General features: G+C 44.1%; 1 protein-coding gene across 3 annotated transcripts in view; it reads right to left on the bottom strand.

Moving 5' to 3' along the window:
• The window catches only part of LOC140127124 (uncharacterized), a 43,187-nt gene that overhangs the window by 7,038 nt on the left and 18,520 nt on the right, over positions 1-17,629 (bottom strand). For all 3 annotated transcript variants that reach the window (XM_072147440.1, XM_072147442.1, XM_072147441.1), the window contains exons 2-4: positions 16,461-16,643; positions 14,791-14,883; positions 14,276-14,467 (exon numbers count right to left, since the gene is read on the bottom strand). In XM_072147440.1, the coding sequence (XP_072003541.1) occupies positions 14,276-14,467; positions 14,791-14,883; positions 16,461-16,643 (468 nt within the window). The remainder of the gene's footprint in view (positions 1-14,275; positions 14,468-14,790; positions 14,884-16,460; positions 16,644-17,629) is intronic.

The raw sequence follows: 17,629 nt of genomic DNA, 5'->3' as shown, positions 1-17,629 counted from the left end.
ATAGTTTGGCAGACAGAATAGTTTGATGTAAGATGTGCCATAAAGAACAAAATAAAAGCACATAACAACAAGTTCCTCCTTCAGTGCTTTCAGAGACTTGGAAGAGCCGTTTATATATATTAAACTTCTACTTCTAAACTACTTCACCCATGCAACCAACATCAAGATAAGCAAAAAGAACATCTGGGTGTGAATATACTAAGTGTTGTCGTGGTTCAAGAAGACATCATTACCGGTAAGTAACTACTGTTTTCCCCTACTCTACCTTCCCATACTGACGGCGCCATCAGAGAGATTTTAATAGAGAAGAAAAATTTAGGGAAGGATAACAGAGGAAAGCACCTTCCTGCCAAAGGCCATATGTGAAGAACCCTTCACATCTAGTCTATAGTGCCTAAAAAAGTGTAGCGAGAAGTCCAAGAAGTAGCCTAACAGATCTGTTGTATGGGGGAATTTCTCAATACTTCCGAAGATGTTTTCAGTACCCTGGTAGAATGGGCACAAATTTTTCAGGGGCAGATTCTCTGGCTATTTCATAAGCCACCTGGATAGAGGCTCTGATCCAACTGGCTATAGTTGAAGCTTTAAAGATGAAGCCTTTTCCCTTTCCTGAAAAAAGAACAAACTTATCTAGGCCAGGGTTTAGAATTTTCCAAGTATTGGATTATGCTACACCTAACGTCCAGATAGCTAAAGGATTTTTTTCTACAGTTGGGCTACATTTCTACAGTTGGGCTACCAACCAAAAGTGACTTACAACCAAATAAGCAAAGCAGCATCCATCAACAGAGACCATTTGCTTACATATAAGGAGACCCAACAGGAGGCCCAAGTATCCCTAGTAGACACACAGAGACCACAACTGGAAATCCTACTTTGCCAAGGAACTCCAATCGATTCTGCATTAAGTCTCCCTGCCGCTTTCATGAATCTAGAGATACAAAGGTGACTGGCAATATTGCTGAAACATGAACTTAAACTTGAAACATGAGCTTTTAAGGTTGCTTGCATAAACCTTATGTCTAGACCTCTCTTTAAAATTACATTAATATCTGAATTGGACATATCCAAGGAGTCTTGTTTACCCCTTAAGGACGCAGCCATTTTGTAGCTTAAGTCTCAGTCCCATTTTTTGGATTCTGACTTGCGTCGCTTTATATGGTTATAACTTTTGAAATCTGTTACTTATCAAAGCGATTCTGAGAAAGTTTTTTCTTCACATGTTGTACTTCATTTTAGTGGTAAATTTTGGCTGATAAGTTTTGGGTTTATTTACAAAAAAAAGAAAAAAATTATGAATTTTTTAAAAATTTGTCATTTATGAAATTCAAAATAATCGTGTTTTCAGGCAGATAGATTTACCACCTAAATAACTTGCTGAATAACATTTCCCATATGTCTACTTTACATTTTCATAATTTTTGAAATGTCTGGATAATTTATTTTGATGTCACGCGGCTCACAAATAGATTATCGATTTTCTGTATTTTCAGAAATGACTATTTTGGGGACACATACAGTTTTGAATGAAATTTTACATATTTAGCATTAAAATCCCCCTATATAACCAACCCATTTTCAGATCTGCCCCCATCAAACTATTAAAAACAGCTTTTAGGAAGATTGTTAACCCCTTGAGATCTTCATAGTAATTGAATCAAAATGGATTATATGTTCATTTAGCCCTAAAATTTACACATTTCCAAAAGATAAAAAGAGAAAACCCACAATACAAAAGACCCCCCCACATGTGGCCGTGACTTGTTTTATGGGCGCACAGCGAGGTGCACAGGGGAAGGAGGGACCTGCAGTATCCCTATTGTTGTAAATTAATCAGGAGTAGAAAAGCATCACTTCTGTGATTTTTTTTATTTTTTTTTTGTGTGTTCACCGTATAGCCTTATAATCATGTTATCTTTATTCTATGGGTCGATACGATTATGGGGATAACAGACTTGAATATTTTTTCTTATGTTTTACTAAATTTGCTAAATAAAACCCTAATGTGGTGGAAAATCTTTCATTTTTATATCACCGTCTTCCAAGTGCCATAAAATTTTTACTTTTTTGGCTACGGTGGTTGATGGCTTGTTTTTTGCGGGACATGTTGTACTTTGCACCAGTATCTGGATTCTGGAGTACATATTTTTTGTTGATCACTTGTTATTGCATTTTTTGTGGGATTCAATAGGTAAAAATCATATTTTTTGGCGAGTTTTTAACGTTTTTTTTTACAGCGTTCATTGTACGGGTTCAATAATTATCTGATTTTATTCTATTATCTGTTACGGACGCGGTGATACTATATCCGTGGGGTTTGTGTTATGATTAAGGCCCCTTCCACACTTGCGTCTTTCACCCACAAAACTTGCATTGCATTCTGACCCATTGTAATCAATGGGCTTTTTCAGACTTGCAACGCGCGTTTAAATCTCGACATGCTCTACTTTTGCAAGTCACGCACGTGGAAAACACACCATACAAGTCTATGGAGATGCTTAAAAAATGCATCGCACTCTGAGACACATGGAAGTGCAATGCGTTTTTCACGCATTAATTGCCATAGAAAAGATAGAGCTCAGTCCTGAGCCTAAAAAACGCATTGAAATTGCATCGAAAACGCGCGTGAAAAACTGAGACACTGAACAAACTCTGACTGAAAACTGATTGAACTCTGATGCAAAATGTCAGTTTTTCACTGGCCAAACACTGATCATACCCTGATCAAACTCTGGCGTGATTTGAAACGCAAGTGTGGAAGGGGCCTTACACTTTTTTGAGCGTTATATGTATCTTTATATGTTTTGGGGCTTATGGGCATTTTTATTGATTTATAAACTTTTTTTAATTGAATAACATTTTTTTTAACTTTTTTTACGTGTTCTACCATGTAATCATCTGATTGCTTGTTCATGATAATACTCTGCAATACTGATGTATTGCAGGGTATTAGCAGTGTCAGCCTACGCACATGCATAGGCTGACACTGTGCCTTTAAGATGACGTCAGAGACGCCACCTTAAAGGCACTACCTTCATGTATCTCTGGGGTCCTGATCGAACCCCAGAGATGCCATAGCAACGTTCGGGACGCCCGAAAACGGCGCGCGAGGGTCCATCGTGGGGGAAAGGCCCCCGGATGCTGACCATGGCATTTAACGGGTTAAACACCCGCGATCGGAGTCCACTCCGACCACGGGTGTTACCCTGGGATGTCAGCGGTAGATTACCGCTGACATCCCGCAACCCCCGATGCCGGCTCGGCTCCTATGCAGAGCTGATCCGGCATCGTCTCCGTGCAGTAGCTGTACTGCGCTGAGCGCTGTTGGCAGGACCCAGCGCAGTACAGCTACGGTGCTGAGCACTTAGGGGTTAATGAAGGATAAAAAGATTTTCCAAACCCTAAAATAGATACTGTTAGTGAAGAGTTTCCTACTACCTTGTAAGGTGGAAACATTCTTGGGAAAGACCCTTATGTTTAAGAATTAGCCTTTCAATAGCCATGACATGAGTTGAAGCTTTCTTGGCTCTGTATGACAAATATCACCCTGGGATAGTAAGTCTCTCACATCTGGCAGTACCCAGGGCTCTTCTATTGAAATATTTCTGAGGCTTGAAAATCAGGCATGGCGTTGCCAGAAGGGAGCTATGAGAATGACCCTTGCTTTGTCTTGTCTTATCTTTTTTAGGGTTCTAGGAATGGGGATCATGGATGGGAAGGCATATAGAAGGTGGTTAACCCAGGACTGAGAAAAGAAATATTTTAAGCTCAGGCAGTAAAAACCTTTCTACTTTGTGATTTTCCAAGTTGTCAAAGAGGTCTATGAATGGAATCCCCTGCAGTGTGAAAAATACTGACTTGTTCAGGGACCATTCTCCCTGATATAGGGTCTGACAACTTATTAAGTCTGACTGTATGTTCTCTATGCCCCATATGTGTACTGCTGGTAGTGAGGTGAAGTGCTCTTCTTCTAGATAGAAATTGTATGAAGCTATTTGCATGAGTTGAGGACATCTTTTGCCGCCCTTACTGTTTATATGGCTATGGCCGTAGTAATGTCTGATCTGATAGACACTCCTTTTTTATCAGATGTGGCAGGGGCGACTGTATTTCTTTTAGGATAGCAAGCAACTCTTTGCAGTTGGAAGAAAGGTGCATTTTTATGGGTTTCCCAGGAGCCTTGGTGCATATGGCCTAAAATATGAGCACCCCACCTTCGTGAGCTGGCGTCTGATATGATGATTTTGTCGAAACAAGGAATCCAAGAAACATTTTTAAAGAGTTCTGGAATGAAACTGTGCCCAAGGAACTGCTGGAATTGTAGCCGTCAATAGGCCTACACAGCTATTCTGATGGAAACGCAAGGGTCTCCTATTATCTCTAAGATACTGTAACTTATCCTCCTATTGTTCCTGGGGTAGAAAGGATTTATGACACTGGAAATCCAGATAAATGCCTAGAAAAAGTTTTTCTGGGTGGGAGACTAAGAACTTTTTTGGAATTATGAGCCATCCTGCAGTAGGTGTTCTATAATTTTGCAAACCCTTGAGACCTGATCTCTCAAAGCCTGATCTGAAGGGCCTTGTAAGAAGAAATAACTCCTGACCTTCCCTTATGTGCCATTTCTGAAATTAATTTTGTAAAAACCCTTGGTGCAATAGGCACGAGAGCAGGACCCGGTCTCTAGTTGTCAGAGACACTCATAGACCCTAGGAAGAAGGGAGATGCAGTTTGTTACTGCTTCTCCCTTCTCCACTCCTCACAGAATTGCGCTGAAGGAGTGCAGTTCTAAATAGGTTAAACAGAGCTACTGGGTTCTAATTAGTACAGTAAGCTCTGATCAGAATCCCCAATCACAGGTGTTCATATACCCTGTAATCGAGGCTCTTATAGATGCCTCAGTTACAGGAGAAAACTTGTAAAAGAAAAAATGTAAAAATTGAAATTGTCCCCCTGGGGTCTTTTATTACCTCATTGGGGCCATATAAAGTAAAAACACACACAAAAATATTCATAAATATTCATAAAAATGCAATGACATTTCCCCATATAATAAAAAAAAAATCCCACCCTACACAGCAAAAAGCATCCCCATAGTTGCCCCATTTGCCCAAAACTATACATATTATATATCAAAATGACCGAAACAAAATAGGGAATTCATTAATAATGTTCATTTAGAGTTTATTTGAAAAGTACTATACATTACAAAAAAACCTTTTTTTTGCACTTTTAACCCCAAATAAAAATAAAAATGAAAAAAATGTTTAAACTTTTATTATCTTTTTAACTAGCTCTATCTGTCCCAAAAAAAAAAAAAAAAAAAAAAGATATGACCCTTAAACCGGTGCTTATGAAAATTCGCTAAAAATACCCGGGCACAAGAGCCTTTTCAAACTTCGTCACTAAGGAATTGTGGAGGATTGGGGACTAACTTCTCTGTTCTTCCTTTGGTACCTTGTTCTCCGAAAGGACTGGAAGAGTTTAAACTGTCTGGATGTAGGAGGGAATGTTTTCTTGCTATCTGAAGCCTTCTACAGTAAGTCATCTAAGATTGAACCAAAAAGAACTTTCCCTTCAAAGGGGATACTGCAAAGTTTATTTCTTGATATAATGTCTCCTGGCCAATTTTTAAAGGGCCCATGGGCAGAGTTTGATGAAGCCCTGGCTCTAGCTGACGGTCTTAAAAGAAACCTCCACTAAAAAAGCAGCAACTTACTGTATACTTGAGATGGAAAAAATGAGGACCTCACTAGGGATTTTATTTTGGACGTCAATGCTTAACTGATTTTCGGTCCGTTTTAGAGCATGTGCTTTCAGACCGTTTATCATACGTTTGGCTGCTTACAACCTTTTTATCTATTAAGATAATTGGGAAAAATGGTCAAAAATGGCCACAAAGGACTGAAAACCCATGCTTAAAAATGGACCAAAAACACCATGCGTGGCATCACCCTTAGCCACATCAGGACCAAACGGCCACACTGTTGCTTCTACATTAGGTTTAAAGAGAACCAGTCAGGCAAAATAACTCTCCTAAACTAAATATATTTTCATAAACTGCCATTAAAGAGCATTGCCTCTATCCCTTCATTGTCCCTCTACATGCCTGTAAACCCAAGCAATGAGGTCCTAAAGCTGTATGCAAATGACCTGTGAAATGTCCAATGAGTCATTAGCATATTCAAGCTGTCCAGCTTATTCATGAGTGGGAGGCACAGCCACACCCCCAGTGCATGACTGACAGCCTGTATAATGGTGTGAGATATAATGGTGTAATGGCGGCTCCATGTGCTTCCTGGTGCTGGCGGCCACACCGCCTGCAGAGTGTGAGTGTGAGTGTGAGTGTGAGTGTGTGTGTGTGTGTGTGTGTGTGTGTGTGTGTGTGTGTAGGAGAGATACAACAGCTCCAGGCAGCTATGTTATAGCAGAACATGTCAGGTACTTGTGTAGCTGATGTCTCTGTGTATTAGGAGAATGCAGCATGACAGCAGATAATGCACAGACACTAACTATGCTTTACTATACATTACACACAGACCTGAGCAGGCGGAGGTGGAACAGGAGTGACATCACTGCCTCTGACCATGTGACCTACCTCATTTGCATAATAAAGACATGATGATTTTACAATGATAAATGTATGAATTGACTAGATAAAGGCTGGGATGGAATCCTAGTGAGCTGTTCCAACAGGTAGTAGTGACAGAAATAGTGACAGAGACCTGATGACAGGTGTCCTTTAAAGGTAGCTGTATAAGACTCCCTTGACTTCCAAAGAAACCCTCTGCAGGGGACCCCATGTCTTCAAAGGTAAGAGAAGAAATATGAGAGATCTTAGTATTAGAACCACCTATCTTAGGTGGAGAACCCCAAGTGGAAGTAGATTATGGATCCAATGGGTGTTAACTAGAGATGAGCGAACATACTCGTCCGAGCTTGATGCTCGATCGAGCATTAGCGTACTCGTAACTGCTCGTTGCTCGGACGAGTATTTCGCCCGCTCGAGAAAATGGCAGCTCCCGCCGTTTTGCTTTTTGGCGGCCAGAAACAGAGCCAATCACAAGCCAGGAGACTCTGCACTCCACCCAGCATGACGTGGTACCCTTACACATCGATAGCAGTGGTTGGCTGGCCAGATCAGGTGACCCTGGGATAGACTAGCCGCTGCCTGCGCTGCTCGGATCATTCTCTGTCTGGATGCCGCTAGGGAGAGAGCTGCTGCTGGTCAGGGAAAGCGTTAGGGTGTTCTATTAGCTTACTGTTAGGCAGGAGTGATTCTACAACAACCCAACAGCCCTTCTTAGGGCTACAATAACGTTATACTTTTTTTTTTATTTGCTTGTGGCTGGGCTTGCTGGCACTAGTAGTGCAGCTAGTACCATATTGTGAGGAATTAGCAGGGGGACTTGCTACCGTTGTGTTTAGCTCTTAGTGACACACATATCCACCTCAAACACCAAAGTGGGACAATTTATTAGGGGTTTGATTTCAATTAGGCACAGTCTGCCAGTTTCTTTTTATTTTACGTTTATTTTTTTAATAACTCAGTGTCATCTCATCTTGCATAGTAGTGTGCTTTAATACTTGGCTAGAAAATAGCCATAGGAGAATCCAAACGGCTTACTTACGCCTACAGTAGCGTTATATATATTTGATTTCTGGTTGATCTGCTGGTGGCTGTAGTTGCTGCAGTGCATCTACTAGCAAATTGTGAGCAATTTGGAGTGAGACTTGCGACCACTGTGTTTTGCGCTTAGTGACGCACATATCCATCGCAAAGACCGAAGTGGGAAAATTTATTAGGGCCCGGGGTTGGATTTCAATTAGGCACAGTCTGCCATTTCCTTTTTTATTTTACGTTTATTTTTTTCATAACTCAGCGTCATCTCATCTGGCATAGTAGTGTGCTTTAATACTTGGCTAGAAAATAGCCATAGGAGAATCCAAACGGCTTACTTACGCCTACAGTAGCGTTATATATATTTGATTTCTGGTTGATCTGCTGGTGGCTGTAGTTGCTGCAGTGCATCTACTAGCAAATTGTGAGCAATTTGGAGTGAGACTTGCGACCACTGTGTTTTGCGCTTAGTGACGCACATATCCATCGCAAAGACCGAAGTGGGAAAATTTATTAGGGCCCGGGGTTGGATTTCAATTAGGCACAGTCTGCCATTTCCTTTTTTATTTTACGTTTATTTTTTTCATAACTCAGCGTCATCTCATCTGGCATAGTAGTGTGCTTAAATACTTGGCTAGAAAATAGCCATAGCAATAGGATAGCATCGTTTGGTTTTAAAAACTAAAAAAACACACACAAAAAAAAAAAAACACAAAAAAAAGTAAAAAAAAAATTAAAGTTATAACTCTCATTTTCAAAATGTTTAACCCGAGGGCTAGGGGTAGAGGACGAGGGCGGGGACGTGGGCGTCCAACTACTGCAGGGGTCAGAGGCCGTGGTCCTGGGCGGGGTGAGACACCACCTGCTTATGAGGGAGCAGGGGAACGCCGCAGAGCTACACTCCCTAGGTTCATGTCTGAAGTTACTGGGACTCGTGGTAGAGCACTGTTGAGGCCAGAACAGTGCGAACAGGTGATGTCGTGGATTGCCGACAATGCTTCGAGCAATTTGTCCACCAGTCAGTCTTCCACGCAGTCCACCCATGTCACCGAAATCGGCACTCCTCCAGCTCCTGCACCTCAGCCTCCTCCCCCCCAGTCTGCCCCCTCCCAGCAAAATTTGCCATTTGAACCGGCATACTCTGAGGAACTGTTTTCTGGACCCTTCCCACAGTCACAAACCACTTGTCCGGTTGCTGATGAGCAATTTTCCGATGCCCAGGTTTTCCACCAGTCGCAGTCTGTGGGTGACCTTGTTGACGTACTGGAAGAAGTGTGTAAAGAGGTGTCCGACGATGAGGAGACACGGTTGTCAGACAGTGGGGAAGTTGTTGTCAGGGCAGGAAGTCCGAGGGGGGAGCAGACTGAGGGATCGGAGGATGATGAGGTGACAGACCCAAGCTGGGTTGAGAGGCCGGGTGAACACAGTGCTTCTGAGACGGAGGAGAGTCCTCGACCAGAACAGGTTGGAAGAGGCAGTGGTGGGGCCAGACGGAGAGGCAGGGCCAGAGCTGGTGCATCAGCGCCAAATGTGTCAACTAGTGAAGCTCCCGTGGCGAGGGCTCCTGCGGCGAGGGCTAGATTTTCAGAAGTCTGGAGGTTCTTTAAGGAAACACCGGATGACCGACGGACTGTGGTGTGCCACATTTGCCAAACCAGGATCAGCAGGGGTTCCACCACTAATAGCTTAACTACCACCAGTATGCGCAGGCATATGAATGCTAAACACCCCACTCAGTGGCAACAAGCGCGTTCACCTCCGGCCGTGCACACCACTGCTCCTACCCCTGTGTCAGCTGATAGTCAGCCCCCTGCCCAGGACCCTGCCACAAAAACCCCATCGTCGCCTCCACGATCCTCCACAGCATCCACCAGCGTTCAGCTCTCCATACCCCAGACGCTGGAGCGGAAACGCAAATATAGTGCAACCCACCCGCACGCCCAAGCCCTTAATGTGCACATCTCCAGATTGCTAAGCCTGGAGATGCTGCCCTATAGGCTAGTAGAGACCGAGGCCTTTCGCAGCCTCATGGCGGCGGCCGCCCCTCGGTATTCGGTCCCCAGCCGCCACTACTTTTCCCGATGTGCCGTCCCAGCCCTGCACCAGCACGTGTCAGACAACATAATCCGTGCCCTGACCAACGCCGTTTCTGACAAGGTCCACCTGACCACGGACACGTGGACGAGTGCTGCCGGGCAGGGCCACTATATATCGCTGACGGCACATTGGGTTAACTTGGTGGAGGCTGGGACCGAGTCTGACCCTGCGGCTGGTCATATACTGCCGACGCCGAGGATTGCGGGGCCTACCTCGGTCCAGGTGTTTCAGGCCTACTATGCCTCCTCCTCCTCCCACCCCTCCTCCACCTCCTCCTCCGAACGACCATCCGTGGGCATGGCGCCGTCAGTCGGTAGCTCTAGGCACAGCAGCAGTGCCGTCGCTAAGCGACAGCAGGCGGTGCTCAAACTGCTGAGCCTAGGCGATAAAAGGCACACCGCCCAAGAACTATTACAGGGCATCACGGCGCAGACTGATCTGTGGCTGGCACCGCTGAACCTGAAGCCAGGCATGGTTGTGTGTGACAACGGCCGTAACCTGGTGGCGGCTCTGCAACTCGGCAGACTGACACATGTGCCATGCCTGGCCCATGTGTTAAATCTGATAGTTCAGCGTTTCCTCAAGACATACCCCAATCTGTCTGATTTGCTCACGAAGGTGCGCCGCATCTGTGCGCATTTCAGGAAGTCCAGCACAGATGCTGCCACTCTCAGGGCAGCGCAGCGCCGCCTCCAACTGCCCGCTCACCGACTGTTGTGCGACGTGCCCACGAGGTGGAATTCAACACTGACCATGTTATCCAGAGTTTACCAGCAGCGCCGAGCGATTGTAGACTGCCAGATGTCAACTTCCACCAGAACTGGTAGTCAGGTCAGTCAGCTTCCTCAAGTCTACAATGAGGAGTGGACGTGGATGTCTGATATCTGTCAGGTGCTGAGTAACTTTGAGGAGTCAACACAGATGGTCAGTGGCGATGCCGCCATCATCAGCCTCACCATCCCGCTGCTTGGCCTGTTGAAAAACTCTCTGGTCAGCATGAAGTCGGAAGCTTTGCGCTCCTCACAAGAGACGGGGGAAGAAGATTCCCTTGTTGATAGCCAAAGCACCCTTAGGTCTGTTTCTCAGCGCATATCGGAGGAGGTGGAGGTGGAGGAGGATGAGGAGGAAGAGGAAGAGAATGTTGGCGAGACACAAGAGGGGACCATTGTTGAGTCCTTCACTGTTGAGCGTGTATGGGCAGAAGAAGAGGAGTTGGAGGAGGAGGAAATGGACAGTCAGGCCAGTGAGGGGAGTGAATTCTTACGCGTTGGAACTCTGGCACATATGGCAGATTTCATGCTAGGCTGCCTATCCCGTGACCCTCGCGTTCAAAGAATTTATTCCAGCACCGATTACTGGGTGTTCACTCTCCTGGACCCACGGTACAAGCAAAATCTTTCCACTCTCATCCCTGGAGAGGAAAGGAGTGTGAGAATGCATGAATACCAGCAGGCCCTGGTGCACAAGCTGAAACGGTATTTCCCTTCTGACAGCGCTAGCGGCAGAGTGCGTAGTTCTGCGGGACAAGTAGCGAGGGAGAGTAGGCGAGCAGGCAGTTTGTCCAGCACTGGCAAGGGTACGCTTTACAAGGCTTTTGCCAGCTTTATGTCACCCCAGCAAGACACTGTCACCTGTCCCCAGTCTCGGCAGAGTAGGGCTGATCTTTACAGAAAGATGGTGAGGGAGTACGTAGCTGACCATACCATCGTCCTAAATGATCACACAGCTCCCTACAACTACTGGGTTTCAAAGCTGGACATGTGGCATGAACTGGCGCTGTACGCCTTGGAGGTTCTTGCCTGCCCTGCCGCTAGCGTGTTGTCCGAGCGGGTTTTCAGTGCAGCTGGTGGCATCATCACCGATAAGCGTACACGCCTGTCGACTGACAGCGCTGACAGGCTGACGCTTATCAAGATGAATAAAGCCTGGATTTCTCCTAATTTCCAATCTCCACCAGGTGAAGGAAGCTCAACCTGAATAATTTATCCACTCCTCCTCCTCCTCATTTTCCTCCTTCTCCTCCTCTTTGTACAGTAAAGCAGAGGAAACTGGCTATTTTTTGACAGGGCCCACTGGCTCTAGCTATAGTACTTTATGCATTTAATTTTTATGGAGGGCCACCAACCCGGTCCTCTGTTTTAAACAATTTTTGGGAGTGCCACATACAGGCACTCAATCTATTCAATTTTTCTGGAGGGCCACCTACCTGCTCCTCTGGTTTGAAAACTTTTTTGGACTGCCACATACAGGCACTATCCAAATTGAATTGTCTCCATAGCAGCCTCCACACGTTGTCTCCATTGCTACCTCCAAAAGTCGTCCATATAGCTGCCTCCATACATCGTCCCTTTATCAAACGAGGTGTGTCAGGCCGAAATTTGGGTTGTTTTCATGGATTCCACATCAAAGTTGTTAACTTTGTCGCCACCCTGCTGTGTTATCCACAAAATACACTGTCAAACTTTTACCATTTACGGATATTATTTCAGCGCTTCTTGCGCATCTGTTTACATTCCCCTCACCCGCCATATCCTAAACTTATAAGAACGCTACTACACTTGATCTTATACAAAAGGTTCTTAGAAGTGCTGTTTGGGGAGTAGCCTAGAGACAGGGGCTTGGATTGGCGAAAGCTCACCTGGCAGCGGAGCGCCAGCTCCATGCCAAGAACCAACTAACATAGTTTTAACTGCAGCACCTTTAATCTACTACTAGTTCACTGCCTCCATACATGGCCGCCTTATCAAACGTGCTGTGTCAGGCAGAATTTTGGGTTGTTTTCATGGCTTCCACAACAAACTTGTTAACTTTGTCGCCACCCTGCTGTGTAATCCTCAAAATATACTGGCAAACTTTTACCATTTACGGATATTATTTCAGCGCTTCTTGCGCATCTGTTTACATTCCCCTCACCCGCCATATTCCAAACTTATAAGAACGCTACTACACTTAACTTGGTGCAGGCTGGGACCGAGTCTGACCCTGGGGGTTGGTCATATACTGCCGACGCAGAGGATTGCGGGGCCTACCTCGGTCCAGGTGTTTCAGGCCTACTATGCCTCCTCCTCCTCCCACCCCTCCTCCACCTCCTCCTCCTCCGAATTACCATCCGTGGGCATGGCGCCATCAGTCGGTAGCTCTAGGCACAGCAGCAGTGCCGTCGCTAAGCGACAGCAGGCGGTGCTCAAACTGCTGAGCCTAGGTGATAAAAGGCACACCGCCCAAGAGCTATTACAGGGCATTCCACATCAAACTTGTTAACTTTGTCGCCACCGTGCTGTGTAAGCCACAAAATATACTGGAAAACTTTTTTCATTTACGGATATTATTTCAGCGCTTCTTGCGCAGAGGTTTACATTCCCCTCACCCGCCATATCCCAAACTTATAAGAACGCTACTACACTTGATCTTATACAAAAGGTTCTTAGAAGTGCTGTTTGGGGAGTAGCCGAGAGACAGGGGCTTGGATTGGCGAAAGCTCGCCTGGCAGCGGAGCGCCAGCTCCATGCCAAGATCCAACTAACATAGTTTTAACTGCAGCACCTTTAATCTACTACTAGTTCACTGCCTCCATACATGGTCCCCTTATCAAACGAGCTGTGTCAGGCAGAATTTTGTGTTGTTTTCATGGCTTCCATGTTAACTTTGTCGCCACCCTGCTGTGTAATCCACAAAATATACTGGCAAACTTTTATCATGTACCGATATTATTTGAGCGCTTCTTGCTCACCTCCTTTGGTTCCTCTCTGCCACCCATTGGTTTGAAGCCTGAGTCCATTTAGGGTATGTTGCCATGACACTCTCTAGCCTGCCGCTGCTGCCGCTGCCTCTGCATGCCGTCCCCTATAGTGTCAGGGTCAATTATTTGATGTTTTAGATGCTATCTAGCCTCATTCGGTCACTCTGTCATGGCCATGCTGTTGCCCATAATTTTGGCATAATGGTGCGATTAAGCAGCCTCAGAGGCATCCATGCATGCTGCCCCTGCTGTTTCCTGTCCATTTCCGTGGTGTTTCCATCCTTTTCTGAGGTTCCCAGGTGTTTGGCCAAGCTTCCCTGTGCAGAGCCTTGGTCCCCTTGAAAAATGCTCGAGTCTCCCATTGACTTCAATGGGGCTCGTTACTCGAAACGAGCACTCGAGCATCGGGAAAAGTTCGTCTCGAATAACGAGTACCCGAGCATTTTAGTGCTCGCTCATCTCTAGTGTTAACGTTGGATTGTCCTAGGAACAAATGACTTTATCTGGACATCTCCATTCCTTGGAAATCAAGGTAGAGTAGAGATTAAGTGCTGTATGATAGAAGCCCTTCTTTTCCAGCGCTAATCAATGCATCAAGAGGGAGCGCTTTTTGCATCAAGAGAGTCGCATCAAGAATGCATCAAGAGAGTCACCCTGTAGAGTAAATTACCTAGCAACTGCCCTGCCATGGGAAGGCCTTATTTTAAATGATCACAGATGCTTATACAGTTTGTGTAATGTAACAAAGTAATAAAATATAAATAGTGAAGAAACCCATTTAGTCTTGTCATTCTAGTTATTAAAAATTGGATACTCACTATTAATGCATCCACTACGTTCCTTAATCCAGGCAGCACTTTCACCAGAATGCTGACACTTAAGAATGCCTTTGGTTCTATTTTGTCCATGACCACATTGAAAGCTGTAAATAATTTCCTGTCCTACTGAAAAAGTTGATGCAGATAGATTTAATTCTGCATTCTTTACAGTTGGTGGTGGGCCACAGAAATCTGCATAGATGAGAAACTGAAATGTAAACTACAAATTTAATCCTGTAGAATTCAAAATAAGTTATTTATGTTTCTGTCTGCTCTCAATAAATTTCATTACATAACTCTATTTGAATATATTTGATAGCTTTCTGTATGCTCCATGACAGGTAGATACAAATTATACAAAATTTGACAAGAATAACAAAAGTAGCTGCTAAATCAGAGAGCCCAGCCCAGGGTGTGACTAAATTAAGGTAATATAGCTATGTACTCAGAAACAGGTATCATAAGCTCCTCTTATACTTTAACAAAAAAATATATTTTACCATTATTTTACTTACTATTTACTTTTGGTATAGTTTCATTTAAATTTGTTGAAACTCTGCAGTCAGAAGAATCTGCTCCAAATTCTGTATTTGTAGCTGTGCCAAACTCTGAGGTACAATGAATAGATGCAGTAAATGATATTTCAATCAAATGCTAGTAGATGATTATGATGCTATATACTTTAGTAAAACCATTAATATGCAGTATAGAAAGGGTCCATGGGGGTTTCCAAAAATCCAAAATTGTCAGAATTTGCAGGGACTATGTGAAAGTGTTCAGTAGGGAATCCAAACAGTTATAGCACTATTAGTATGGCCATAATACTGCATTAATAGGGAGGAATGTGAGCGGTTCACAGAGTGACAAATAATTAAAATTTTTATGAATACTATCCGGGGTTGTCCTCTATGTATCAGGACAAAAAGGAAAGAATGAATACATTGACCATAATAGAGGTGAAGAGATTTAGGTCCAGATTAAGCAGAGATATGGGAATAAAGTTGCTAGGAAGGAGAGGATCCTTGTTTGGTTTAGGTATTACAGTTTACATTTGCAATCTAGAATTCAGATGGCATTTGTTTACGTTGTAAAAGGGCATTACAATATGAGTAAATATGGGGTAGAAGGATTAGGAGTTTTTTCCACACCTGGACACCTCTGCCATTCTCCTTGCAGATGATCTCCAGTTTCTTCAGATTGGATGGTGAAAGTAGGTGGATAGCCATTTTCAATTGGGTTCAGGTCAGGGCTCTGGCTGGGCCAGTCAAGAATGGTCACAGGGTTGTTCTGAAGCCACCGCTTTGACATTTTAGCTGTGTGCTCAGGGTCATTGTCTTGTTGGAAGGTGAACCTTTAGCCCAAGAGGTTTTTATCCAGGATATCTCTGTACATGGCCGCATTCATCTTTCCTTCAATTGCAGCCAGTTGTCTTGTCCATACCGCTGAAAATCACCTTAGCATGATGCCTCCATCACCATGTTTCACTGTTGGGATTGTATTGGGCAAATGAAGAGCAGTGCCTGGCTTTCTCCACACATACCGCTTAGATTTAACACCAAAAAGTTCAATCTTTGTCTCATCAGACGAGATAATTCTCATAGTTTGGGAGTTTTTTTGGCAAACTGTATGTGGACTTTCATTGGCACACTCTTCCATAAAGCCCTGACTGGTGGAGGGCTGCATAGTTAATTTTGTGGAACATTCTCCCATCTCCCTACTGCATCTCTGGAGCTCAGCTGTGGTGATCTTGTAGTTCTTCTTTGCCTCTCTTATCAAGGCTCTTCTCCCACAATTGCTTAGTTTGGCTGGATCTGTTCCCTGCCACAACTCTGTCTCTTAGCTCCTTGGGCAGTTCCTTAGACCTCATAATTCTCATTTGTTTTGACATTCACCGTGAGCTGTGAGATCGTATATAGACACGTGTGGTCCTTTCCTAATCAAGCCCAATTAGTTTAATAAAACACAGCTGATGTGACTCCAATGAAGGAGTAGAACCATCTCAAGGAGGATCAGTTAAATATGCGTGTCACAGCAAAGGGTCTGAATACTTATGACCATGTGATACTTATGACCGTGTGATTTTCTTATTTATTGAAAAAACCCAGAAATGTAGATATTTTCTATTTTAGATAGTAGACATACGCATTCCAGTATACAATTTGTCTGTCCTAAACTGTAAACTTACCGCGGCAATAGCAATATTCCGAAATCCACTTATTAACTTCATTAGAATGATCACAAGTGTACAACAAAAAGTCCAAGTGTCCAGCAAAGTGATTTGGATCACAGATGTACATCAGACTTGTACCAACCAGAAACTTTTCAAGAGTGATGGTACTGTTTAAGTGTGGATGACCGTTACACATTACTGTTAAAAGAAAAAAAAGACATTTATCCCCGTGTAAACATTTTCATTTGTAGAAACATTATTATTTTACAGTTTAAAAGGTAAGGTAAGGTCAGGGTCAGGCTCAGCGCCAGCACCCGGGTGAGGTGGGCAGCATGTCTTATTGGGAAGGATAGTGTGCCTTATGGGAAGGGTGGGCAGTGTGTCTTATAGAATGGACAGTGTGGCTTATGAGTGGGGGAACAGTGTGGCTTATGGGTGATGGGACAGTGTGGCTTATGGGTGATGGGACAGTGTGGTTTATGGGAGTAGTGGCCGTTTGGCTTATGGGGGAAGGGGGCAGTGTGGCTTATATGGGGGGAGGGCAGTGTGCCTTACATGGCAAGACAGTGTGCCTTATATGGGGAAAAAGTGTGGCTATGGGGGGACAGTGTGGCGCTGGGACGTCAGTTTTCTGAAAAAGGGCCCACTAAGGCTCTGTCGCCCAGAGGCCTACTTAAACCTGGAGCCGGACCTGGGTAAGGTGATCTATGCAATTCAGAATAAGACATTGAAACCTGAAGTTAACTTTACTTTTATATTTACCACTTACCAGCCAGTTTCCACCACCACCACCACCATTGATTTTTCACAAAAAATTATCTCAAACAATGAAAGAGATTAGGTCTGATTTTAACTAGCGTTTATATAGTATAATATTGCCTGACAAAGGTACACTTCTGAAGCACGCAGTCTCAATAAGAACCGTTTGAGTCTCAAGATTCTTGTATATTTCACCTTCGTGGGGTGTGTGTCTAACAGAACCTATTTTTTTCCCACCCATTTATACCTATTTGAAACATTTCAGCCATATCTGCCAAGCACAAAGATGGTTCCGGGGACCCGGAAGAAGCCGTATTTGGGCGAAACTCGGAGTCGGGCATGAGTATTTTAAAAATATCTATGTTTGTGAGTAGATTATGAAAAAATAAATACCTGAAATTTTAAAAAAAACTTTATAGCACCGT

Source organism: Engystomops pustulosus, chromosome 4 (assembly GCF_040894005.1).
Source record: "Engystomops pustulosus chromosome 4, aEngPut4.maternal, whole genome shotgun sequence".
In the NCBI taxonomy this organism is placed as follows: Eukaryota; Metazoa; Chordata; class Amphibia; order Anura; family Leptodactylidae; genus Engystomops; species Engystomops pustulosus.
This window is presented reverse-complemented; position numbering and strand designations above follow the sequence as displayed.